The following is a 26,188-nucleotide window of genomic DNA, read 5'->3' on the forward strand; positions in this document are numbered from 1 at the left end:
GGATGAACGTTGAGACGTATAAGGTGCACGGGGGTGATGACTAATAAGGTCTGAATTGGTCTGTATTAGGGTAGGGCACTGATAAGGGGTTGGCAGGCATGTTGTAGTAAAAACTCCCATCAGCACCGGTGGGGGAGAGACAAAGGCGGCCGGGCGTGGTGTCCCGTGCCGGCCTTCGTAGGTGCTGCTTTGCTCACCGACAGCACTTGCCCCCAGCAGTCTGGTGAGGCTACACGGGGAGGGGGGCATCTTTGCCTTTGTTAGGAGATTTGTTTTACACTTTGCATGGACATGGGCCACATGCGTCTTACTCATCCGTAGAATACAATCGTTGACAAACAATTAGAATTAAAAGCATCATCACCACCGTCATCATATATTTTTATCGTCATCATCATCGTCGATACATTAATTCTAGATTTGAAGCTTTCGTGACTGCAAGGATTCATATTCTTAGGGTTTTTTCGGTAAAGTCACGTAGGTAACAAAATTAAATTTAATAAAAGTAAACGCTGGCCTTCCTCAAGAAATGCCGAGGTAATACCCATCGCTTTCAACGGAGTGGCATCTCTTGCAATCTCTCATTTACTTGATACAGCTGTCGTGGCTGTGACGGTTCCAGCTGAAGACGGAAGCTTGTGTTTGCCTCCGAAACGTCGTGATTTTTTTTATTTTATTTTAATTTAATTTTACTTTTATCAATTTACATTTTTTTACCTATGTGACTTTACCGAAAAAAAGAATATGAATATCATCGATACATTTTGTTTCCCCTTTTATTCGGCAGTAAAATATTGGCTCTTCTAAGAAATAAAAAAAAATAATACAACAATTGCATCTTAATCCACCACCACCACCACCAACAAGTAAAAAAAAAATAAAGTAAAACCGGCGAGTGCCCTTGGCAAACATGGATCCGGTCCTCCGACCATCGCCTCCAGTCTGTGACGACCAGTTAGTGCTGCTTGTTGCTGGCCGCTTCACGTTTGACTCGGCAGTCGTGGTTAGGCGAGTGTGCGCGCGTGTAGGGGCCACCACCCACACCCTTGACGATTATGCGGAACCGGTCCATGGGCCTCCTCTAGGTCGACTCAGCCTCAAATGAGTACCTGGTATAGCGGTGTGTGTAGTAAGCATCGCCACTAGGGAGACAAAGGCGGCCGGGCGTGGTAGCTGGCCACCCACTCCCTCGTGTGCCACAGTGCCGGCTTTCATAGGTGCTCGCTAACAGCACTTGCCCCATCAGTCTGCTCGAGGCTACACGGGGGATCTTTGTCTTTGTCTCCTTCATAGGCGCTGCTGCTACTCGCTAACAGCACTTGCCCCAAGTCTGTTAGAGGCTACACGGGGGATCTTTGTCTTTGTCTCTCTCATAGGCGCTGCTGCTACTCGCTAACAGCACTTGCCCCGACAGTCTGCTAGAGGCTACACGGGGGATCTTTATCTTTGGATGAGACGGACAACCACGAAGGTCGGTGGAGCTCGTTGAGTGACCCCCCCACCCCCCCCCCTTCTTTTAGAGGGGGGGGGGGGAGGAGGAGGGGGGAGGGGTCGCTTAATGTCACAGCTCCCGACTCGGGTCAGGGGGGGGGCAGAGGGGGTCCAAAGGAGGAGGGGGGGGGGCTGTCCCCCCCCCCCCAGGCCAAATCCCACAGCAGTCATCATCACGATGTTGATGTTGTTGCTGTTGTAGTCACCGGCGAAAAGTCGCTCTCTCAAATTGTAAATGTCTCCAACACACAACCCGTGGAGCTGCTGCACCAGCTCAAGAATTGGGCCACAAACTCCCTAAACAATTGGCCGTGTCGGATGGTGGCGGGCTTAACGACACAACACTTTTTTTTTATATTATACGCGATCTAAGGGGCCGTCCATAAATGACGTCACGCGATTTTGGACGATTTTTGACACCCCCCCCCCTCGTCACACGGCGTCACAAAAAGTCAGACCCCTCCCCCCCTCAAATATGACGTCACAAAGCTCTGCCCCCCCCCCCCAAAAACCATATTTCCATTTTTAAGATAAAACATGCTTCAAATCGCTTTAAACTATTGTCATTGTAGTGCATATTTAATGTGGCGCTGCACTCTGACGTTGTAGGAGTGTTGTTATAACGATTCTATATTTATTTAAACTTGCGAATTTTTACGTGACGTCACATTTCTCAAAGCCCCCCCCCCCCCTCGTCACACATCGTCACCAATGTCTGACCCCCCCCCCCACACCAGGTACGTGACATCATTTATGGACGGCCCCTAACCCCCCCCCGCCCCCCTAAAAAAAAAACCTCTTAATGGATATTGGTGGCAAAGCCTCCTGCTACTGCTACTACGTGTTAAAATCCACGGCAAAAAAAACCATGGCACACCCCCGAAGGGGTCGAGATGGGACTCCTGGACAGTGAGGTCCATCTACCAGACCCGCCCTGGGCTAAAGTGACTCGAAATTGGAGTGTGGGGGGGGGGGGGGGGGTCAAATTTGTGTTTACGTATTTGCATTACCGCGTCAAACCCACGCGGTTTGACCCCGTGTTCTTGTCCAGGGGAAATTGAGTTTGTTTGTGTTTCTCCGGCGCGATGGGACTTTGTAGGATTAGGGGCACGGGGTGACCAAGACGGTCTGAATTGGTCTGTAATAAGGTGGGGCACTTATAAGGGGTTGACAGGTGTGTAGAAGTGTAGTGTATAGTGTAGTGTATAGTAGTGGTGTATAGTAGTGTAGTGTATAGTAGTGTATAGTAGTGGAGTGTATAGTGTAGTGTATAGTGTAGTGCATAGTATAGTGCATAGTATAGTGTATAGTGTAGTAGTGCATAGTAGTGTAGTGTATAGTGTAGTGTATAGTAGTGTATAGTGTAGTGTATAGCATGGACGTTGATATTCATAAGGCCACGGGGTGACCAATACATTCCGAATTGCTCTGTAATAAGGTAGAGGAGCACTTCTAAGGGGTTGCCAGGTGTGGTGGTGGTGGTAGATCTCGATATGCAAACTATAGTCAGCGTTGCCCCACCTCCACCTCTCCCCCCCCCCCCCCAAGGTGGCAGGGTGTCATTTGTATTTGACCTTGGCAAGAGTTTCAAAACAAATTGGAGGTGCAATGTGCAAAACCTAACGATAAAAACATTATTAGGAAAAAAAATGCTAACGCCAAAAATGGCATTTCATAAAACTCGGGAGTTTTCTCGAGAGAGGAGAGAGAAAACAAATGTTTAAAATTGTTTTTGTTGTTGTAACATCTTTAAACAACACCGACAATTCACGGGTGCCCTGAGGTTTTAAGTGTTGGCGCTCAATCTTACCACGGGTGCGCACTGTACCGCAGTATGCACTGTAGTACAGTGCGCACTGTACGCACTGTAGCACAGTGCGCACTGTACTACAGTGCGTACAGTGCGCACTGTAGCAATGTATGCACTGTGGTACAGTGCATACCGTGGCACTGTAGGTGTGTGGGGAGATGTGTGGTGAGGTGTGGTGAGCGGTGGTGTAGCAACCCGGCTTCGATTCCCACTCACAGCCAACAACACCCAGTGACGATTATCTGAACCGGTTCTGGGCCTCCCCTAGTTCGACTCAGCCTCAAATGAGTACCTGGTGCGGTGTGTGGTAAACATCGCCACTGGGGAGACAAAGGCAGCCGGGCGTGGTTGCTGGCCACCCACCCCCTCGTGTGCCACAGTGCCGGCCTTCATAGGTGCTCGCTAACAGCACTTGCCCCATCATCTTTGGTGTGGTGTGTGCAGGGTGGGTGTGTGGTGTGATGCGGTGTGGGTGTGTGGTGTGGTGTGGTGCGGTGTGTGGTGATCAATGCTTGTCCACTTGACAGTACAGTATCAGCGATACAATCATGGCAGCCAGCTGTTGGAAAAGACAACCACACACAGACACACACACAGGCACACAGACACACGTACACACACAGGAATAGCAACGAATTAGTTTCATTCTAAATCATCATCACAGACCTCTCTCCATCTCATTCCACGTCCCCTTCTCTTGTTCTCCTCGTTCCCAATCTTCTCTCTGTCTCCCTCTCTGTCTCTCTGTCTCTCCTTCAGTCCTTCTCCCTCCTCGCATCCCTCCATTGCAAACAACTTTCCCTGCACATTGAGCACCACTGCCCATAGACTCAGCACTGCACCATAGACTCAACACTGCCCATATAGACTCAGCACTGCCCCATAGACTCAGCACTGCACCATAGACTCAACACTGCCCATAGACTCAACACTGCCCATAGACTCAACACTGCCCCATAGACTCAACACTGCACCACAGACTCAACACTGCCCATAGACTCAACACTGCCCCATAGACTCAACACTGCCCATAGACTCAACACTGCCCCATAGACTCAACACTGCCCCATAGACTCAACACTGCCCACAGACTCAACACTACCCATAGACTCAACACTGCCCATAGACCCAACACTGCCCATAGACCCAACACTGCCCATAGACCCAACACTGCCCATAGACCCAACACTGCCCATAGACCCAACACTGCCCATAGACCCAACACTGCCCATAGACCCAACACTGCCCATAGACCCAACACTGCCCATAGACTCAACACTGCCCATAGACCCAACACTACCCATAGACTCAACACTGCCCATAGACCCAACACTGCCCATAGACCCAACACTGCCCATAGACCCAACACTGCCCATAGACCCAACACTGCCCATAGACTCAACACTGTCTATAGACTCAACACTGCCCATAGACTCAACACTGCCCATAGACCCAACACTGCCCATAGACCCAACACTGCCCATAGACCCAACACTGCCCATAGACCCAACACTGCCCATAGACTCAACACTGCCCATAGACCCAACACTGCCCATAGACTCAACACTGCCCATAGACCCAACACTGCCCATAGACCCAACACTGCCCATAGACCCAACACTGCCCATAGACCCAACACTGCCCATAGACCCAACACTGCCCATAGACCCAACACTGCCCATAGACCCAACACTGCCCACAGACTCAACACTGTCTATAGACTCAACACTGCCCATAGACTCAACACTGTCTATAGACTCAACACTGCCCATAGACTCAACACTGCCCATAGACTCAACACTGCCCATAGGCTCACTGGCCAAGTTACCCAGTGACCCATTGACCCAGTTACCCATTGACCCAGTTACCCATTGACCCAGTCACCCAGTGAACTGGGGACCCAGCCAGTGACCCGGTGACCTCCTCTGACCTCAAGTCCGCAGGTGCCTGCAGCGATGCCTCCAATGATGTAGGCGTTCGTCTCAAAGAGGTACTTCAGCTGATCGTAGCAACCCTACAGACACGCGAGCACAAAGATAAAGATCCCCTCCCCCGTATAGCCTGCAACGGACTGTTGGGGCAAGTGCTGTTAGCGAGTAGCAGCACCTACGAAGGCCGGCACGGCGCACGAGGTGGGTGGGTGGCCAGCACCACGCCCCGGGCCCGATGCTCACACACCGCCCCGGACCGGTCCAGAAAATTTATTAATTAAATATGGCAGGGAATGTGGGGGGGGGGGGGTCACTGTGGAATGTTTTGGTGACCACAAAAAAAGTACAATGGCCAAAACTGTTCCTGTTAAAGAATAACTAATTGGGGGGGGGGGGGAAGAAAAAAATACCTACATAGATGCAAGTTTATTCCATCACCTATGTTTGTTTATTTAAGTCGGCGTGTGTGGTGTCCATCTGCCCCGTAAACCCGCTACGATTGTGCACGAGTAGATCTAGCTGTGCGTGATGCCGCCTCTCCCGTCACTATTTCGGTCAGACACAACAACAACAACATCAACAACAACAACAACAACATCAACAACAACAACAACAACAACACAAACCCCCAGTGGCTCTTCCTCTTTGTCTGCTTTGAAAGGTTTACCAGCCCCCCCCCCCCATGCCCGATCCTAATACCTGGATAAGGGACCCCCCCTGTACGATCCTAATGCCTAGATAAGGGACCCCCCCGCCCGATCCTAATACCTGGATAAGGGACCCCCCCCCTCCCGATCCTAATGCCTGGATAAGGGACCCCCCCCCTCCCGATCCTAATGCCTGGATAAGGGACCCCCCCCCCCATGCCCGATCCTAATGCCTGGATAAGGGGACCCCCCCTACCCGATCCTAATACCTGGATAAGGGACCCCCCCCCCCTCCCGATCCTAATACCTGGATAAGGGACCCCCCCCCTCCCGATCCTAATACCTGGATAAGGGACCCCCCCCCCCCCTCCCGATCCTAATACCTGGATAAGGGACCCCCCCCCTCTCGATCCTAATGCCTGGATAAGGGACCCCCCCCCTCCCGATCCTAATACCTGGATAAGGGACCCCCCCCCCTGCCCGATCCTAATGCCTGGATAAGGGGACCCCCCCCCCTCCCCCTCCTTGCAGAGGCGTTGCACTGCCACTCACCGTGCGGTAGGGGTTGCTGCAGGTGCCGACGGACGAGGACGAGGAGGAGGAGGAGGAGGTGGCGTTGGAGGGGACGGAGGAGGTGGAGTTGAAGGTGCCCGCCAAGGTGGTGGGGGAGGAGGAGGAGGAGGTGGGGGAGGTCGCGGTGAAGGAGGTGGAGTTGGAGGCGGTGGAGTTGGAGGCGGTGGAGTTGGAGACGGTGGAGGCGGCAGTCGGTGACGAGGTGAGGTTGTAGGAGGGGCAGCATTGTGTCGGGTACGAATTGTACCCCGGGCTGAATTTCGAGCCATCGAAGTCCGTGTAGTTGGTGAAGCCGCAGCATTCGAACTGGCGAAGGAAGAAAAAAAAAACCTTTAATAGTTGATATCGGTCGCGAAAGCCTACGCGTTAAACTGAAACAAGAGGCGTTGAAATTAAGCCATCAGCACGCGCGCGCGTGCGTGCGTGTGTACAATGCGTGTGGGGAGCGGTAGGGTAGTGGTTAGCGCGCCACTAGGGAGACAAAGGTGGTCGGGCGTGGTGCTGGCCACGCAACCCAACCTCGTGTGCTGTGCCGGCCTTCATAGGTGCTCGCTAACAGCACTTGCCCCAACAGTCAGTCAAAGGCTACACGGGGGATCTTTGTCTTTGTACCATGCGTGTGGGGAGCGGTGGCGTAGCGGTTAGTGGCGCTGCGCTACGAACCCGACGTGCCGAGTTCGATTCCCGCTCATAGCCAACACCGGCGACGGTTATCTGAACCGGTCCTGGGCCTCCCCCAGGTCGACTCAGCCTCAAATGAGTACCTTGTGTAGCGGTGTGTAGTAAACATCGTGTACCGTTCCGGCCATCATAGGTGCTTGCCAACAGCACTTGTCCTAACAGTCTGTTAAAGGCTATACAGGGGATCTTTATCCTTATATGGTGGTGAGATGTTAACTCCCTCGCCTGGTTTACAGGATGTCGTGGGTTCGATCCCGACTTTGACGCCTGCTGCTGTGTATTTGTAGTTTGCGTGTCTCTTATCACCATCACAGTGGCTAGGAGATGTTGACTACCTCGCCTGGTATGCAGGAGGTCGTGGGTTCGATCCCAACCCTGACGCCTGCTGCTGTATATATGGAGTTTGCGTGTCTCTATCCCCGTGGTCGCGTGGATTTTTCTCCAGGGTCCTCCGGTTTTTCCCCTCCATGTTTAGAATCAACTTGTTTTAGACAACTTGGCTGCTGCTATACATATCCACGTGATGACGATGATGACGTTAGGCCACTACGTTGAGCTGTCGTTTGTGATAGCCAGTGTCGCCAATGGAAATCATCCACACGGCTCAGTGGGGGTCTTACCTTGTTCAATAAAAAAATTAACCCGTAAAAACAAAGTTTTTCACTATAAATCCTTTATATGCGTGGCGGCTAGAGTCCTCTCGTCCTCTGGCTTGAGATGGCTGCCACCTATGGGTCAGATGATTGCCTGCCACCATTAAGCAATTGGTAATTAAATAAAAAAAATGCCTAAAAAGTGTAAAGTTATGGAAAAAAAATGTTCACGAAAATTAATTGTCACGCACAACGAGTCTGTGTGCAAAATGTCAGCTCGATTGGATCACGGGAAGTGGGTTAAAAAACGATCGAAAGATTTGCACGGTCGTAAGCGCGCAAGCAAGCAAGTGAACTTAATATAAAGGATTTAAAAAATAGTTTTAGTTGAAATAGAATTATGGATACGCTTTCAAAAATCCGAGAGACAATGACAAGAACAACAGCAGCAGCTGCCGTTTGCCAGTAAGTGGCGATGACGTCACCACAGCGCTCGTGCCAGGCTAGGTGCACTTTGAGGCTGTCACGTGAAAGGCTCGCTGCTGACAGGAGGTCACGGGACCCAGCAGGTGCCATGGGTTGGCTGCTGTGCCAGGCTAGGTGCAGGAGGAGGCCACGGGACAGACCCAGCAGGTGCCATGGGTTGGCTGCTGTGCCAGGCTAGGTGCAGGAGGAGGTCACGGGACAGACCCAGCAGGTGCCATGGGGTTGACTGCTGTGCCAGGCTAGGTGCAGGAGGAGGTCACGGGACAGACCCAGCAGGTGCCGTGGTGTTGACTGCTGTGCCAGGCTAGGTGCAGGAGGAGGTCACGGGACAGACCCAGCAGGTGCCATGGGTTGGCTGCTGTGCCAGGCTAGGTGCAGGAGGAGGTCACGGGACAGACCCAGGTGGTGCCGTGGGGTTGACTGCTGTGCCAGGCTAGGTGCAGGTGGAGGTCACGGGACAGACCCAGCAGGTGCCATGGGTTGTACTGCTGTGCCAGGCTAGGTGCAAAAGGAGGTCACGGGACAGACCCAGCAGGTGCCATGGGTTGGCTGACTTGAGAAGACTCGGCAGAGGCAGCGAGCCGCGCACCCCAGACAAAAGACAAAGATCCCCCGTGTAGCCTCTAACAGACTGTCGGGGCAAGGGCTGTGAGCGAGCACCTATGAAGGCCGGCACGGCACACGAGGGGGTGGGTGGCCAACACCACGCCTGACCGCATTTTTGTCTCCCAAGTGGCGATGTTTACACACCGCACCAGGTACTCATTTGAGGCTTAGTCGACCTAGGGGAGGCCCAGGACCGGTTCAGATAATCGTCACCGGTGTTTGCCGTGAGCGGGGGATCCAACCCGGGTCGCCGGGTTCGTCGCGTAGCGTAGCGCTAACCGCTCCACCACCGCTCTTTCCGCACACAGACACACACACACACCCAGACACACGGAGAGACACACAGACACATACAGACACACACAGAGACACACAGAGAGACACACACCTGCTGCATGATGGCGTTCCACGTGTCGGTGATGACCTGCTTGGCACCCGGCTGCCCGTAGTCTTCCTTGATGCTTTTCACCGCTTGCCCTTGCAGCAGGCTCGCCACCTGCACCCGCGCCGCGCCGCGCCGCGCCAGGGTGAGACACCTCTGCCCGTCGCTCATCCGACCGCCGCGTGCGTCCGCCCGCCCCGGACCCCAGTTCGACGCTCGAGAGACACCCCCGGAAGAGCCACCGTGGCGCGTTGTTTTTTTTTTTTTAATCGCCATCGAAGGCTGCTCACGGGTCTACAGGCCCCGTGCAACGAACCGCACCGCCCACCGCACAAGACGCGGGTGGACGTAGAAGCCACCGAGCCTCGTGACGGCGGCCATCGGTGCCACGAGCGCGGTCGTCAAGCGATGATGATTTTGGTCGTCAAGCGATGATTTTAGTCGTCAAGCGATGATGATTTTGGTCGTCAAGAGATGATGATTTTGGTCGTCAAGCGAGCGTAGGGAATGCACAGTCGAAAGTGAACCCCACTCTTTCACCCGGAAAATTTTTGTTTTACTTTATAACGTTTAAACAATGGATATTAAATACGTGAAGATACTAACAACATTATAAACGCTTAATGTTCGAAGAAGCGGTTAATCGATTAATTATTTAATTAATTAATGCTTACTGTACCTACCACGGCCCGTCGTTAACAGAATGGTCGGTAAGCGAACACATTGGGCCCTATGGAGGCACTACACTACTACAGACTACACTATACACTACTATACACAACACTATACACTACACACTACATACCACTATACACTACACTATACACTACACTACACATCTCGTTAACAGGGTGCTCGTTACCAGGGGTTCCACTCTATTATAAACGTCTCAAGTGGCCACGCAGTTGATTTTGTCGCCATCGCCGCTGCATCGTGCCACAATATGAAGCAAGCGAACGCGGTCGGCTGCTGAAGAGCAGGTAACCACGGCGACAGGAGAGCAGGTAACCACGGCGACAGGAAAGCAGGTAACCACGGCGACAGGAGAGCAGGTAACCACGGCGACAGGAAAGCAGGTAACCACGGCGACAGGAGAGCAGGTAACCACGGCAACAGGAGAGCAGGTAACCACAGCAACGGGAGAGCAGGTAACCACGGCAACGGGAGAGCAGGTAACCACGGCAACGGGAGAGCAGGTAACCACGGCAACAGAAGAGCAGGTAACCACGGCAACAGGAGAGCAGGTAACCACGGCAACAGAAGAGCAGGTAACCACGGCAACGGGAGAGCAGGTAACCACGGCAACAGGAGAGCAGGTAACCACGGCAACAGGAGAGCAGGTAACCACGGCAACAGGAGAGCAGGTAACCACGGCAACGGGAGAGCAGGTAACCACGGCAACGGGAGAGCAGGTAACAACGGCAAAAAATTTCGCACCAGGGAGCCATAGAGCAGAGCCGATATCCCGGCAGCCACCTCGGCGATGAAGATGATGAGCACGATGATGAAGAACTGCGCGCGACATCACCGGAAACATTGTCAACATTGTGGTCAACATCCTGGTCAACATCGTGGTCGAGATTGTCATCAACATCGTGGTCAACATTATCTTCAGCGAGGTAGTCAACATCTCCTAGCCACCGTGATGATGAGAGAGAGACACGCAAACTCCAAATATACAGCAGCAGGCGTCGTCAGGGTCAGGATCGAACCCACGTCCTCCTGTACACCAGGCGAGGTAGTTAACATCTCATAGCCACCGTGATGATGAGAAAGAGAGAGAGACACGCAAACTCCAAATATACAGCAGCAGGCGTCGTCAGGGTCAGGATCGAACCCACGTCCTCCTGTATACCAGACGAGGTAGTTAACATCTCATAGCCACCGTGATGATGATGAGAGAGAGAGACGCACAAACTCCTAATATACAGCAGCAGCAGCAGGCGTCGTCAGGGTCAGCATCGAACCCACGACCTCCTGCGTACCGGGGCGAGGCAGTTAACCCCCCCCCCCACCCCACGCCCCAGCTGACCGTCATGAGCATGCACTTGCTCTCCTTCCAGGCGGCGGCGCATCCCAGGAAGCCGAGCAGGATGAGGAGCCCGCCGGCCGCGATGCAGAAGTAGCCGACGTTCACGAAGTGGACGGCCAGGTCGGGCCCCAGGATGCGCGTGAACGAACTTCCGTCGACCTTGATCCAGACGCCGGCTCCCAGCAGGAGGCCTCCGCCGAGCTGACGAAGGGAAAGTTTTCAAGTTTTCAAGTTTCATCGGATAGGTAGAATAGTCCTGTGAGCCATTCGGCTCTTGAATCGGGTGCAACCGCAACAAACAAAAAACATGAACAAGAAAACATCTTAAAGTGACTATGTGCAAACAGAAAAAAGGCAGCAAAATATTGCAGAAAAAGCACTGTACACCAACGCTGTTTGCAAAAAATCCCAGTGGGATGCAAGTCAAACAACAACAACAACAACCACAAGACAACTTAGATTAAGGCCATCAGTCTAACTCTGTACTACAACAAACAAACATGGCTAAACCAATACACTTTTCGAAATCACCAAAATAAAGCCATGAAAGCAATGAAACAGCAGTGATCATAGCAACTATGACGGAATTTTCACAATAAAAGACGTAAACAACTTGTACCACCAGAACCCTGCAGCCATAGCGGGCTGCATGAGTCACTCCACAACAGCAGGAGCATCAGGCGGAGTATTATAATTTTTCAATGCACCTTTAAGATCAGCACACTAAATCGAAAAGGGGGGTGGGGGTGGGGGTGCGAGTGCGAAACGTCTGAACTGGAGTTCTTCACGCGACGGCGGCGGCGGCGGCTTTAATTGCTCCGTGGGTGGAGATCGGCGCGGTGTTCTGTGCGGTTCGATTTGTGCGCGCTGGGGGTAGGGGGGCGGCGGTGTCAGCGGTGGGGGGGGGGGGGGGTTTGTTGTTGTTGTTGTTGTTGCGGCGACCTCGCACTTACGAACACGATAAAGTTGAAGATGAACATCATCACGCGGAGGAACTTGTAGCAGCCCATGGCGGTCGGTCGGTCGGTTTGGTGGTGGCTGTTTGTGGGCGCGCTCGCCGGCTTGTCTCGCTCACTTCTCCTCGCCCACCTCTCCTCGCTCACCTGCGCAGCGACACAACGGACGTTGATGACCCACGAACCCGAACCCGCAGCAGTGGTGGCAGGCGGCGGCGGCGACGTCCCACGGTCGCGTGGCAGGCGAGGGGAGTTCGCGCCGCCGCCACCGTCGTCACCGTCACCGTCACTGTCGTCACCGTCGTGACCGTCACCGCCGCCGCCATCACCGTCACCGCCACCGTGTCCCCGGCAGGTTCCGGGGAAGTTGCGGGACGATCGCGGCAACTCGATTTTGCAACTGGTCAGGTCGCCGGGGGGGAAACTTCGAAGGCCCGTTGCAATGGGGCGGTGTCACGTGCTGAGAAAACTTCTTTCGCACCGCACGGTGCTAATCGGTGGTGCGCGCGCGGTGTGTGGGGGAGGGGGGGGGAGCGGGAGGACCACGAACTAAAACGCGCGAAAAAAGAAGTTCACAAACTAAAAAAATGAAACGCCCGAGAAGAAAAATGCGACCAAGCGTCTTGACCCCATTGCGTGTGAAGGGTCTCGTTGAGAGAGACGGGGGGCGGTCTACAGAGCAGTGTGGTTCTCATCATCTTTACTGCAGCCTTGCACCCCCCCCCCCCCCCTTCGGTCCTCAATCGTTAACAACACATGTAAACAACGTTGATGACTCCGTGAGGGGTTTGATGATGAAACGTAACTGACACGTTGGCCGGCGCTTACTTGACCTTTCGATGATTAACAAGAACCACAGATTTAAAGCTTCAGAACCGCCCGAGCAGAAACGCAATCAGTCGTCTTGAGCCCATTGTGTGGGAGAGTTGGTATTCAGAGGGAGGGGGCTCTGAACCGTTGGACAAACAGCGCCGTTGATTGTTGTTCGTGAATTTGCTGTGAACGCGACGTCTCGCAGAAGACAAACCCACCCCTGTATGGCCTTGCCAGACTGTCGGGGCAAGTGCTGTTAGCGAGTAGCAGCAGCACCTATGAAGGAGACAAAGACAAAGATCCCCCGTGTAGCCTCTAACAGCACTTGCCCCGACAAAAATAAAGGGGGATCTTTGTCTTTGTCTCCTTCATAGGTGCTGCTGCTGCTACTCGCTAACAGCACTTGCCCCGACAGTCTGTTAGAGGCTACACGGGGGACCTTTGTCTTTGTCTCCTTCATAGGCGCTGCTGCGGCTACTCGCTAACAGCACTTGCCCCAACAGTCTATTAGAGGCTACACGGGGGACCTTTGTCTCTGTGTTACACAATCTATTCTCTCCACGGCTGACGCCAATTGTTGATTCAACGTCTCTGCTGCTTCGCCTCATTCTTGTTCCTGGAACTCTCACGCCAGCCGTGGCTTGGGTCAACGCCGCGTCGTTTGATGAACTTCTTAAATGTTAAAGATCACCCCATTTGGCTCTTTCGGTAAAGTCACGTAGAACGAGAAAATAATGATTAAATAATATCATCCTTTTTTTTATAATAATGTATTCTTTTCTCTTTCTACGCGACTTTACCGAAAGAACCAAAGAGTAATTCCTGCAGTCATGAAAGCTCCGAATCAAGTCTGATGTTAAAGTTTAGTGCCGGACTAAGCTAGGGGCGGAGGCGCTGGAGCATGTGTGATGAATGGGCCCTAAATTTGTAACTAAATATAAAAACACACGAATGTTTAACTTGCGCAGTGAAGTAATTGCATTTTTTTTAGTTGCTATACTGCCAAATAATACGACAAATCGCTAACCTTAAACACCCGGTCGTTCGTAAAAGTCGAAGGCGGTATAGTACTATAGTAATAGAGCAAATGCAGAATCACCGGACCGGAATTGATCGCTTGAAAGCATTTAGCGCGGGGGCTCCTTGAAAGTGCGGTGCCCGTAGCATCCGTAGCTACTACTTGTGCGACTGGGAGAATCCTTCACTTGTTTAGATCGCGTACATATGACTGGTACCAGCGGTGTCAAGATCGGCCTCTGTGGAGGAGGCTCGTGAAGGACGCTACTGGGCAGTTGGAGGCAGTCGCCCTCCAGCAACAACGGAGGGCGGAGAAGCGACGCTCACAACAACGAGCGGAGCGCCAGGTGGCTAAAGCACAGCAAGTTGGCACAGTAGGGGGCACAGGTGGTGCATCAACCAGTCATCTCGGTCATCTCAGTCAGTCGACCCGTGGCACCTGCTGGGTCTGCCCCGTGACCTCCTGCCAGCGGGCGTTCGACACTTCACCTGGCCTCAAGGTGCACTTGGCCTGGCACAAGCGTCGTGGTGACGTCACCGCCACTTAGTGGCGAATGGCGGTTGTTGTTGTTGTGTCGCTAAACCCTCCGCCACCCGACACGCCCAATCAAGTAAGTAAGGTTGGGAGGTTCGTTCGCGTAGACAAACACGCGGCCCAATTCGTTACGAGTCAAGCCCTCCACACCGGTTGCGTGTTGGAGAGTTTGGGGGGGTGAGTGGGGGGTGAGTGGGGGGTGAGTGGGGGGTGAGTGGGGGGTGAGTGGGGGGTGAGTGGGGGGGGGTGAGTGGGGGGTGAGTGGGGTGGGTGGGGGTGAGTGGGGGGTGAGTGGGGGGTGAGTGGGGGGTGAGTTGGGTGAGTGGGGGGTGAGTGGGGTGGGTTGGTTGGTTGGGTGGTGGTGAGTGGGGGGTGAGTGGGGGGTGGTGAGTGGGGGGTGAGTGGGGGTGAGTGGGGGTGGGGGGTGAGTGGGGAGTGAGTGGGGGGTGAGTGGGGGGTGGTGAGTGGGGGGTGAGTGGGGGTGAGTGGGGAGTGAGTGGGGGGTGGTGGACCCGACCACCGCACCACAGGCTGCTGAGATGGCCCCGTCGGTGTCCGACTTCGCCGAGAGCCACTCGAGTGCCCGGTGAGGGGGGCCACATCCGGGAGGGAGAGGAGAGAGCTGGTGGTGGTGGTGGGTGTGGTGTGTGGTGGGTGGGTGTGTGTTGGGTGGGTTGGTGTGTAGTGGTGGTGGGTGGGTGGTGGTGTGTGTGGTGTGTGTGTGGTGTGTGTGTGGTGTGTGTGTGGTGTGTGTGTGTGTGGTGTGTGTGTGTGTGGTGGTGGGTGTGTGGTGGGTGTGTGTGGTGTGGGTGTGTGGTGGTGGTGTGTGTGTGGGTGGTGGGTGTGTGTGTGGTGGGTGTGTGTGTGTGGTGGATGTGTGGTGGGTGGTGGTGGGTGTGTGTGGTGGGTGGTGGTGAGTGTGTGGGTGGTGGATGTGTGTGGTGGGTGGGTGTGTGTGGTGGGTGGGTGGGTGGTGGGTAGTGTGTAGTGGGTGGTGGTGGGTGTGTGGTGGGTGGGTGGTGGTGTGTGTGTGGGTGGTGGTGGGTGGTGGTGGGTGTGTGGGTGGTGGCTGTGTGTGTGGGTGGTGGCTGTGTGTGTGGGTGGTGGCTGTGTGTGTGGGTGGTGGCTGTGTGTGTGGGTGGTGGCTGTGTGTGTGGGTGGTGGGTGTGTGGTGGGTGGGTGGTGGGTAGTGTGTGGTGGGTGGTGGTGGGTGTGTGTGGTGGGTGGGTGTGTGGGTGGGTGGTGGTGGGTGTGTGTGTGGGTGGTGGGTGGGTGGTGGGTGGGTGTGTGGGTGGTGGGTGTGTGGGTGGGTGTGTGGGTGGTGGGTGTGTGTGTGTGTGGTGGGTGTGTGTGTGGTGGGTGTGTGTGTGGTGTGTGGTGTGTGTGTGTGTGTGTGGTGGGTGGTGGGTGTGTGTGTGGTGGATGTGGGTGGTGGGTGTGTGTGTGGTGGGTGGGGATGTGGTGGTGGGTGTGTGTGGTGTGTGGTGGTGGGTAGTGTGTGGTGGGTGGTGGTGTGTGGGTGGGTGGTGGTGTGTGTGTGTGGGTGTGTGGGTGGTGGGTGTGTGTGGTGGGTGGGTGGTGGGTAGTGTGTGGTGGGTGTGTGTGTGTGGGTGGTGGGGGTGTGTGTGGTGGGTGGGTGTGTGTGTGGGTGGTGGTGGGTGTGTGGGTGTGTGGTGTGTGTGGTGGGTGTGTGGTGTGTGTGGTGGGTGTGTGGATGGTGGTGGGTGTGTGGGTGGTGGGTGGGTGTGTGGGTGTGTGGTGGGTGTGTGGTGGGTGTGTGTGTGTGGTGGGTGTGTGGTGGGTGTGCCGTGCCGGCCTTCGTAGGCGCTCGTTTAACAGCACTTGCCCAGACAGTCTGTTCGGGATAAAGCAGAGGTCGCAAACGGGTTTTGATTCCTTACCCGTACCCGTACCCGGCCGCACCAGGGTCGCAAATGGTTACCAGTACCCGGCCGGGTACGGGTAGCCGTGCCCTACCCGTACCTGTACCCTACCCGAAATGAGTGACAAACGGTGACTCACCAGTGACTCACGGCCTACCCGTACCCGTACCCGGCCGCACCAGGGTCACAAACGGCTACCCGTAACGGGTAGCCGAGTATCGGGTAGGGTATCGGGTACCCGGTTGCGACCTCTGGGATAAAGTCACTTAGATAGCAAAATAAAAAATTAAGTGATAAAAAATAAATATCAGTTCCTGATGACGATCGAAACGTCGTGATATTTTTAATCACTTTATTTTTATTTATTTTATTAATCTTATTTTTTCTATCTACACGATCTTACCCAACGAACAAAAAAAACCTCTATTATGAACAACATCATCACCGCCACCACCACCACCACCACTATCGCCATCATCGCCTCCACCATCACTCCCATCTCCTCGACGGACGGGTTCGATGTTAGGAACGTGGCGAGTTCACCGCCTACCGGAGGTTTGCGTGGGGGGTGGGAGCGTTACGCAATTTGCATCGCGTGATGCAAGAGGATGAGGACTCAAGAAGCGATCTACATAGTCTTTGCGTCCTTCGGTGAAGTCACGTAGATAGGTTAACACAAAATAAATAAAATAAACAAAATTGACCAAATTAACAAAATTAACGAAATAAACGACGACGTTTCGATCGCAACACGAGCGGGTGACGCGGTCGCTTGTGTTGCGATCGAAACGAAGCTTTTGTTGTTATTTGTTTGAACCTGTCTGCGTGACCCGTTGGTTCTTTCGGTAAAGTCGCGGAGAAAGAAGATACATTCAGTAACAGAGTCCGACGTTTCGATTGCGACACAAGCGACCGTCATCAGGTAGAACTACATTTGAGGGAGAGACAAAACACAGATACGGAGACACACACAGAGACACACAGAGAGAGACACACAACACACAGACACAGAGAGAGACACAGGCAGAGAGAGACACACACAGACACACAACACAGAGACACACACAACATAGAGACACACAGAGAGAGACACACAACATAGACACACAACATAGACACACAGACAGACACACAAGCAGAGAGACACACACACAAAGACACACAGAGAAAGACACAACACAGAGACACAGAGAGAGACACAGGCAGAGAGAGACAACACAGAGACACACAGAGAGAGAGACACACAGAGAGAGACACACTGAGACACACAGAGAGAAACACAGAGACACACAGAGACACACAGAGAGAGACACACAACATAGAGACACAGAGAAAGACACAGGCAGCGAGATACACACACAGACACACACACAGAGAGAGACAACATAGACACCCAACATAGACACACGGAGAGAGACACACAGAGAGAGACACACAGAGAGAGACACACAGAGAAAGACACACAACACAGAGACACAGAGAGAGACACAGGCAGAGAGAGACACACACAGACACACACACAGAGAGAGACAACATAGACACCCAACATAGACACACGGAGAGAGACACACAACAGAGACACACAGAGAGTGACACAGAGACAGACACAGAGACAGACACAGAGAGAGACACATAACATAGACACACAGAGAGAGACACAACATAGACACACAGACAGACACACAAGCAGAGAGAGACACACAGAGACACACACAGAGAGAGACAACACAGAGACACACAGAGAGAGACACACAACATAGACACACTAACAGACACACAAGCAGAGAGAGACACACAGAGACAGACACAGAGAGAGACACACAACATAGACACAGAGAGAGAGAGAGACACAACATAGACACACAGACAGACGCACAAGCAGAGAGACACACAGAGACACACACAGAGAGGCACACAGAGAGAGAGAGACACAACATAGACACACAGACAGACACACAAGCAGAGAGAGACACACAGAGACACAGAGAGAGAGACACACACACACACACACAGAGACACACACACAGAGACACACACACAACATAGACACACAGAGAGAGACACACACAGAGACACACGGAGAGAGACACACAACATAGACACACAGAGAGACACACACACAGAGAGAGACAACACAGAGACACACACACAGAGAGAGACACACAACATAGACACACAGAGAGAGACACACACAGAGACACACACCATAGACACACAGAGAGACACACACACAGAGAGAGACAACACAGAGACACACACACAGAGAGAGACACACAACATAGACACACAGAGAGAGACACACACAGAGACACACACCATAGACACACAGAGAGACACACACACAGAGAGAGACAACACAGAGACACACACACAGAGAGAGACACACAACATAGACACACAGAGAGAGACACACACAGAGACACACACCATAGACACACAGAGAGACACACACACAGAGAGAGACAACACAGAGACACACACACAGAGAGAGACACACAACATAGACACACAGAGAGAGACACACACAGAGACACACACCATAGACACACAGAGACCCAAAGCCTCTGTGTCGAGGCCTTAAATAGAGAGAGAGAGGAGAGGGGATGGGGTCAGATAACGAGGTGGGTCTCCCATCTCCGTGACTTCACCGAATGACCCAAACAATACGAATTCCTGCGGTCACGAAATCTTTAAGTCAAGATCTCATCGATTGACATCTTTGCCAAATCGTCCTTGGGGGGGTGGAGGCGGGGGGGGTGACACATCCGTCATCTCTGCCCGACCATCGCTCAGCCAAACAGGGTGGGCGACCGCTAGTCACAGCCTGAATGAGCTGGGCGGTACAGCAAGTAGGATCCCGCATGGACGGAACGGCGCAAACCTCACAAGAGGTTGCACGCGCGGGACACAATCGCATCGCATCGTCCGGTTACGATGCGATTGTATCATTGCGAACATTCCCAGCAGCAGCAGCATCATCACGAACATGCAAATACCCCCCCCCCCCAGCCTCTGACAGGCTGTTACATACTTGTGAACCCCTAGCTGCACTATACACTACACTATACACTACACCACTATACACTACTATACACTACACTACTATACACCACTATATACCTGTCAACCCCTTCTTATCAGTGCCTAGCTTGTTACAGACCAATCCATACGTATACACTGCACTATACACTATACTATACTACTATACACTGCTATACACTACACTATACACGACTATACACTATACACTACACTACTATACACTATACACTACTATACACTACATTATACACCACTATACAATATACACTACACTATACACTACACTACTATACACTACACTACTATACACTATACACCACTACATACCGGTCAACCCCTTATCAGTGGCTACCTTCTTCCAGACCAATCCAGACCGTGTTGATCACCCCGTGCCCTTATAACCCGCAAAGTCTACACTATACACTACACTATACACTATTATACACTACACTATACACTACACTACTATACACTATACACTACCACATACCTGTCAACCCCCTTATCAGTGCCCTACCTTATTACAGACCAACCGAGACCTTATTGATCACACCCTGTGCCCTTATAATTCTAAAAGTTCATCCTACAAACAAAGACACGAAACATTTTTGCTGTTGCCCGAATTGAAACGGCTGTTAGCAAGTAGCAGCAGCAGCGCCTATGAAGGAGACAAAGACAAAGATCCCCCGTGTAGCCTCTAACAGACTGTCGGGGCAAGTGCTGTTAGCAAGTAGCAGCAGCGCCTACGAAAGCCGGGACTGCAACCACACACACCCGACCGTCTTTGTCTCCCCAGTGGCGATGTTTATACACCGCACAAAGTACTCATTAGCAATTGACACTTTGAAACCATTACCCCTGACACTTTGAAACTATTACCCCTGACACTTTGAAACTATTACCCCTGACACTTTGAAACCATTACCCCTGACACTTTGAAACTATTACCCCTGACACTTTGAAACCATTACCCCTGACACTTTGAAACCATTACCCCTGACACTTTGAAACCATTACCCCTGACACTTTGAAACTATTACCCCTGACACTTTGAAACCATTACCCCTGACACTTTGAAACTATTACCCCTGACACTTTGAAACTATTACCCCTGACACTTTGAAACAATTACCCCTGACACTTTGAAACTATTACCCCTGACACTTTGAAACCATTACCCCTGCCACTTTGAAACTATTACCCCTGACACTTTGAAACCATTACCCCTGACACTTTGAAACCATTACCCCTGACACTTTGAAACCATTACCCCTGACACTTTGAAACCATTACCCCTGACACTTTGAAACCATTACCCCTGACACTTTGAAACCATTACCCCTGACACTTTGAAACCATTACCCCTGACACTTTGAAACTATTACCCCTGACACTTTGAAACCATTACCCCTGACACTTTGAAACCATTACCCCTGACACTTTGAAACCATTACCCCTGACACTTTGAAACCATTACCCCTGACACTTTGAAACTATTACCCCTGAAACTTTGAAACCATTACCCCTGACACTTTGAAACCATTACCCCTGACACTTTGAAACTATTACCCCTGACACTTTGAAACCATTACCCCTGACACTTTGAAACCATTACCCCTACCACTTTGAAACCATTACCCGACACTTTGAAACCATTACCCCTGACACTTTGAAACTATTACCCCTGACACTTTGAAACCATTACCCCTGACACTTTGAAACCATTACCCCTGACACTTTGAAACCATTACCCCTGACACTTTGAAACCATTACCCCTGACACTTTGAAACCATTACCCCTGACACTTTGAAACCATTACCCCTGACACTTTGAAACCATTACCCCTGACACTTTGAAACTATTACCCCTGACACTTTGAAACCATTACCCCTGACACTTTGAAACCATTACCCCTGACACTTTGAAACTATTACCCCTGACACTTTGAAACCATTACCCCTGACACTTTGAAACCATTACCCCTGACACTTTGAAACCATTACCCCTGACACTTTGAAACCATTACCCCTGACACTTTGAAACTATTACCCCTGAAACTTTGAAACCATTACCCCTGACACTTTGAAACCATTACCCCTGACACTTTGAAACTATTACCCCTGACACTTTGAAACCATTACCCCTGACACTTTGAAACCATTACCCCTACCACTTTGAAACCATTACCCGACACTTTGAAACCATTACCCCTGACACTTTGAAACTATTACCCCTGACACTTTGAAACCATTACCCCTGACACTTTGAAACCATTACCCCTGACACTTTGAAACCATTACCCTGACACTTTGAAACCATTACCCCTGACACTTTGAAACCATTACCCCTGACACTTTGAAACTATTACCCCTGACACTTTGAAACCATTACCCCTACCAATTTGAAACCATTACCCCTGACACTTTTAAACCATTACCCCTGAAACACTTTGAAACCATTACCCCTACCACTTTGAAACCATTACCCCGACACTTTAAAACCATTAGCCCTACCACTTTTAAACCATTACCCCTGACACTTTGAAACCATTACCCCTGACACTTTGAAACCATTACCCCTGACACTTTGAAACCATTACCCCTGAAACTTTGAAACCATTACCCCTGAAACTTTGAAACCATTACCCCTGGCACTTTAAAACCATTATCCCTAACACTTTGAAACCATTACCCCTGACACTTTGAAACCATTACCCCTGACACTTTGAAACCATTACCCCTGACACTTTGAAACCATTACCCCTGACACTTTGAAACCATTACCCCTACCACTTTGAAACCATTACCCCGACACTTTGAAACCATTACCCGACACTTTGAAACCATTACCCCTGACACTTTGAAACCATTACCCCTGACACTTTGAAACCATTACCCCTGACACTTTGAAACCATTACCCCTGACACTTTGAAACCATTACCCCTAACACTTTGAAACCATTACCCCTGACACTTTGAAACCATTACCCCTGACACTTTGAAACCTTTACCCCTACCACTTTTAAACCATTACCCCTGACGCTTTGAAATTAGTATTTAAACTGAAGTGAGTTGCAATTACAATTGAGTAAATCAAAACCAAGGAACCACAGACTCTAATAAAACGACTCGGGAAAAAACATCAAACTAGAAAGAATCGTGGCTACGCCTGGGCTTCGCTCAAACAAGTCTCGAACATCCGTTTAAGCCATTGAAATATTCTAGATTCGAAGCTTTCGTGACTGCAATGATTCATATTCTTAAGTTTTTTTCGGTAAAGTCACGTAGGTAAAAAATTAAAATTAATTTTTTACCTACGTGACTTTACCGAAAAAAAATTTAAATTAATTTTTTACCTACGTGACTTTACCGAAAAAAACCTAGGAATATGAACCATTGAAATATGTTTAAAAACGTACAATTTAACATCGATTGCTTGCTATGTAACATTACGCATCAGACGAAGGAAAAAAGAACAACAGAGACATTCACATCAACGTCATGATGATCAACCGGTGTCCCTACGATGCAAACAAATCCATCATCATCATCACATGGACCTCGGAGAGTTAAGCAGGCGTTGAGTCTGGGCCTGTTCTTGAAGGGACGATACGCATCGTGCATAACAGGGTGCTGTAGGCTGCTGCGGCGACCACGTTGTTAGCAACAGAGGGCACTGGCAGAGATACACATGGTTGTACTGTACTTCAATGGTGCCACGACTTTGCTCCTCAAACCCGTACTGAACAGCTCGGCGAAATGCGGTCGACGATTATCGGAACCGGTCCTGGGCCTCCCGTAGGTCGACTCGGCCTCAAGTGAGTTGTTTTTTTACCCGGTGCGATGTGTAAACATCGCCACCGGGGAGACAAAGGTGGCCAAGCGCACGTGGTTTCTAGGCCACGTGCGCCACAGTGCCGGCCTTCATAGGTGCTGCTACTCGCTACTAACAGCACTTGTCCTAAACATATGTTAAGGCTATACGGGGGATCTTTGTCTTTGATGATGATGATGATGGTGGTGGTGGTAGTGATGGTCCTACTTTGTTTCACCAGCAGTAGCAGCAAGCGGTAATAGAAACAGCAACTCTAGCAAGACAGAGCGAGCCGAACAATCGCTGTGAGCAACTAGCAGCATCAGCAACATCAGCAACAGCAGCAGCATCAACAGCAGCAGCAACAGCAGCAACAGCAGCATCATCAGCAGCATCAGCAGCATCAGCATCAACAGCAGCATCAGCACCAACAGCAACAGCAGCAACATCATCAGCAGCACCATCAGCAACAGCAGCAACATCAGTATCAGCAACATCCGCAACATCAGTAACATCAGTAACATCAGTAACATCAGCATCAGCAACAGCAACATCCGCAACATCAGTAACATCAGCATCATCCACAACATCAGTAACATCAGCATCAGCACCATCATCAGCATCAACAGCAGCACCATCAGTAACATCAGTATCAGCAACATCAGTAACATCAGCATCAGCAGCATCAGCAGCATCAGCAGCATCAGCAGCATCAGCATCAACAGCAGCAGCAACATCATCAGCAGCACCATCAGCAACAGCAGCAACATCAGTATCAGCAACATCCGCAACATCAGTAATATCAGTAACATCAGCATCAGCAACATCCGCAACATCAGTAGCATCAGCACCATCAGTAACATCAGTATCAGCAGCTGCCCTTACCTGTACACGCAGAGCAGCGAGCACACGTTCCACTGGACCAGTGATGATTCAACGAATCAGCTGCTCCTGCTAGCGCCCTATTAATTAACCAGATGCTCGCCGACACGTAAGCAAACAAACGCAAAAAAAAAAGAAATCTATATTTGCGTAAGAATAAAAACTGTTAAAAAAAGTTAAATAAAAAATAATATTTAGAATTGTATCTATTATTTTGTATTGGTACTGCTCTATCAACCTATTGCGTTACGTCGCCGAAACAGCAAATAAATAAGACCTAAATAATATATCTATGTTAATTAATTGTGTACAATGGGAACACCGCTACGCACAACGCCCCGTCCGTTACTAATAGAGCAGTGAGGTTAAATCGCCTTTTATACGTGAAGAATGTGGCGAGGGGCGTGGTTACATTGAAGGAGGCGTGGCTACATGGAGGGGGCGTGTCGCTAAATGGATGTGGGCGTGGTTACCTGGAGGGGGGCGTGATTACCTCGAGGGGGCGTGGTTATCTGGAGGGGGGCGTGGTTACCTGTACAGCGGGGCGGGGCTCTGTGATGAAGGGGATTTTTCGTCTTAATCACAATAGTATTCAAACGCCAACTATATAAACCTCTAGCGAGGAATAAAGTTACTCAATTAACCACACACACCGTGATTGCGGTGAACATGCAAACAACACACAAGTAGCGCGTGTGGTGAATGCCAAAAATGGTAAAACTATTTCGATTTAAAGCTTTCGTGACTGCAGGGATTCATCTTCTTGGTTCTTTCGGTAAAGTCACGTAGAAGGGAAATAATAAAATAATAAAAATAAAGCATGATAAAATAATTGATGCTGCTGCTGCTGTTGCTGATTATTTTACCGAAAGAACCAAGAAGATGGTAAAACTACTATTGTTAATTTTTCAAACTTTGATGCTGGCAAAAAAAAGGTCCAATTATGCTCTGATAATAAGAGATGATGCATTGTGAGAATAGGTTTTTCTCCTTTTTTCTGGCAACAAAACAGGTGTTGAGATATATTCTTGGTTCTTTCGGTAAAGTCACGTAGATATAGAAGTAATAGATCACGACGCTTGTGTTGCGATCGAAACGTCGTGATCTATTGATTTTCTACCCACGTGACTTTACCGATAGAACCAAAGAGTATGGATCCCTGCAGTCGCGAAAGCTTCAAATCGAGATTAAATAAAATAAGTAATATTTAAAAAATAATAATTTTAAACACGCTTTTCTGAAATGTACTAGTAATGGCAGAACTCCCCGAAGCTTGCCATAACGTAAGGGATCGTGGTCAATTACAGCCAACGTGAGTTTAATGTGGACAATTAGACCCAAGCCGAAACATAACATATAAAAAAGAATGTTTAAAAATATTTTGAAAACGTTTTTGATATAATATAGTATTGTCATCAGTATGACATAAGTATACCAAGTTTGCAGTCGATACCACTTTGGGAAGTGGGTTAAAATTGAGTTGCAAGATTTGATGATACGACAACAACAACAGACAGAGTGAGTTCAAAGAAAGCGTGTAAAAATATTGTTTAAAAATATATATTATGATATAATATAGTATTGTCATCAGTATGACATAATCTTCTTAGGTTTTTTCGGTAAAGTCACGTAGGTCAAAATTAATGATATTTTATTTTATTTATTTTATTTATTTTATTTTCATTAATTTTGACCTACGTGACTTTACCGAAAAAACCTAAGAAGATGATTCCTTGCAGTCACGAAAGCTTCAAATCTAGAAGTATGACATAAGTATACCAAGTTTGCAGTCGATACCACTTTGGGAAGTGGGTTAAAATTGAGTTGCAAGATTTGATGATACGACAACGACCACGACGACGACAACAACAGACAGAGGGAGTTCAAAGAAAGCGGTGTAATAAAATAGGTGTAACCCTTTCTGTCAATGCAACAATGAGTTGTGTTTGGATGTTCAAACACCAAGTAGATCATCATCTTTGTTTGCAAGGAATCAAATGGCTGCATTAACCGC

The 26,188-nt window shown here is 50.4% G+C and overlaps 1 protein-coding gene across 1 annotated transcript; it reads right to left on the reverse strand.

Moving 5' to 3' along the window:
- Positions 1-3,441: 3,441 nt before the first annotated feature.
- On the reverse strand, positions 3,442-24,502 carry TSPAN1 (tetraspanin 1). Its single transcript, XM_078883836.1, has 8 exons — positions 24,178-24,502; positions 12,186-12,335; positions 11,233-11,433; positions 10,638-10,712; positions 9,207-9,314; positions 6,432-6,758; positions 5,232-5,315; positions 3,442-3,860 (listed from the first exon to the last, which is right to left on the reverse strand). The coding sequence occupies exons 2-8, from the start codon at positions 12,240-12,242 to the stop codon at positions 3,807-3,809; spliced, it is 906 nt and encodes a 301-aa protein (XP_078739962.1). The 5' UTR covers positions 12,243-12,335; positions 24,178-24,502; the 3' UTR covers positions 3,442-3,806.
- Between the last annotated feature and the right edge of the window lie 1,686 nt (positions 24,503-26,188).

Source organism: Lampetra fluviatilis, chromosome 3, assembly GCF_964198595.1.
Source record: "Lampetra fluviatilis chromosome 3, kcLamFluv1.1, whole genome shotgun sequence".
Lineage (NCBI taxonomy): Eukaryota > Metazoa > Chordata > Hyperoartia > Petromyzontiformes > Petromyzontidae > Lampetra > Lampetra fluviatilis.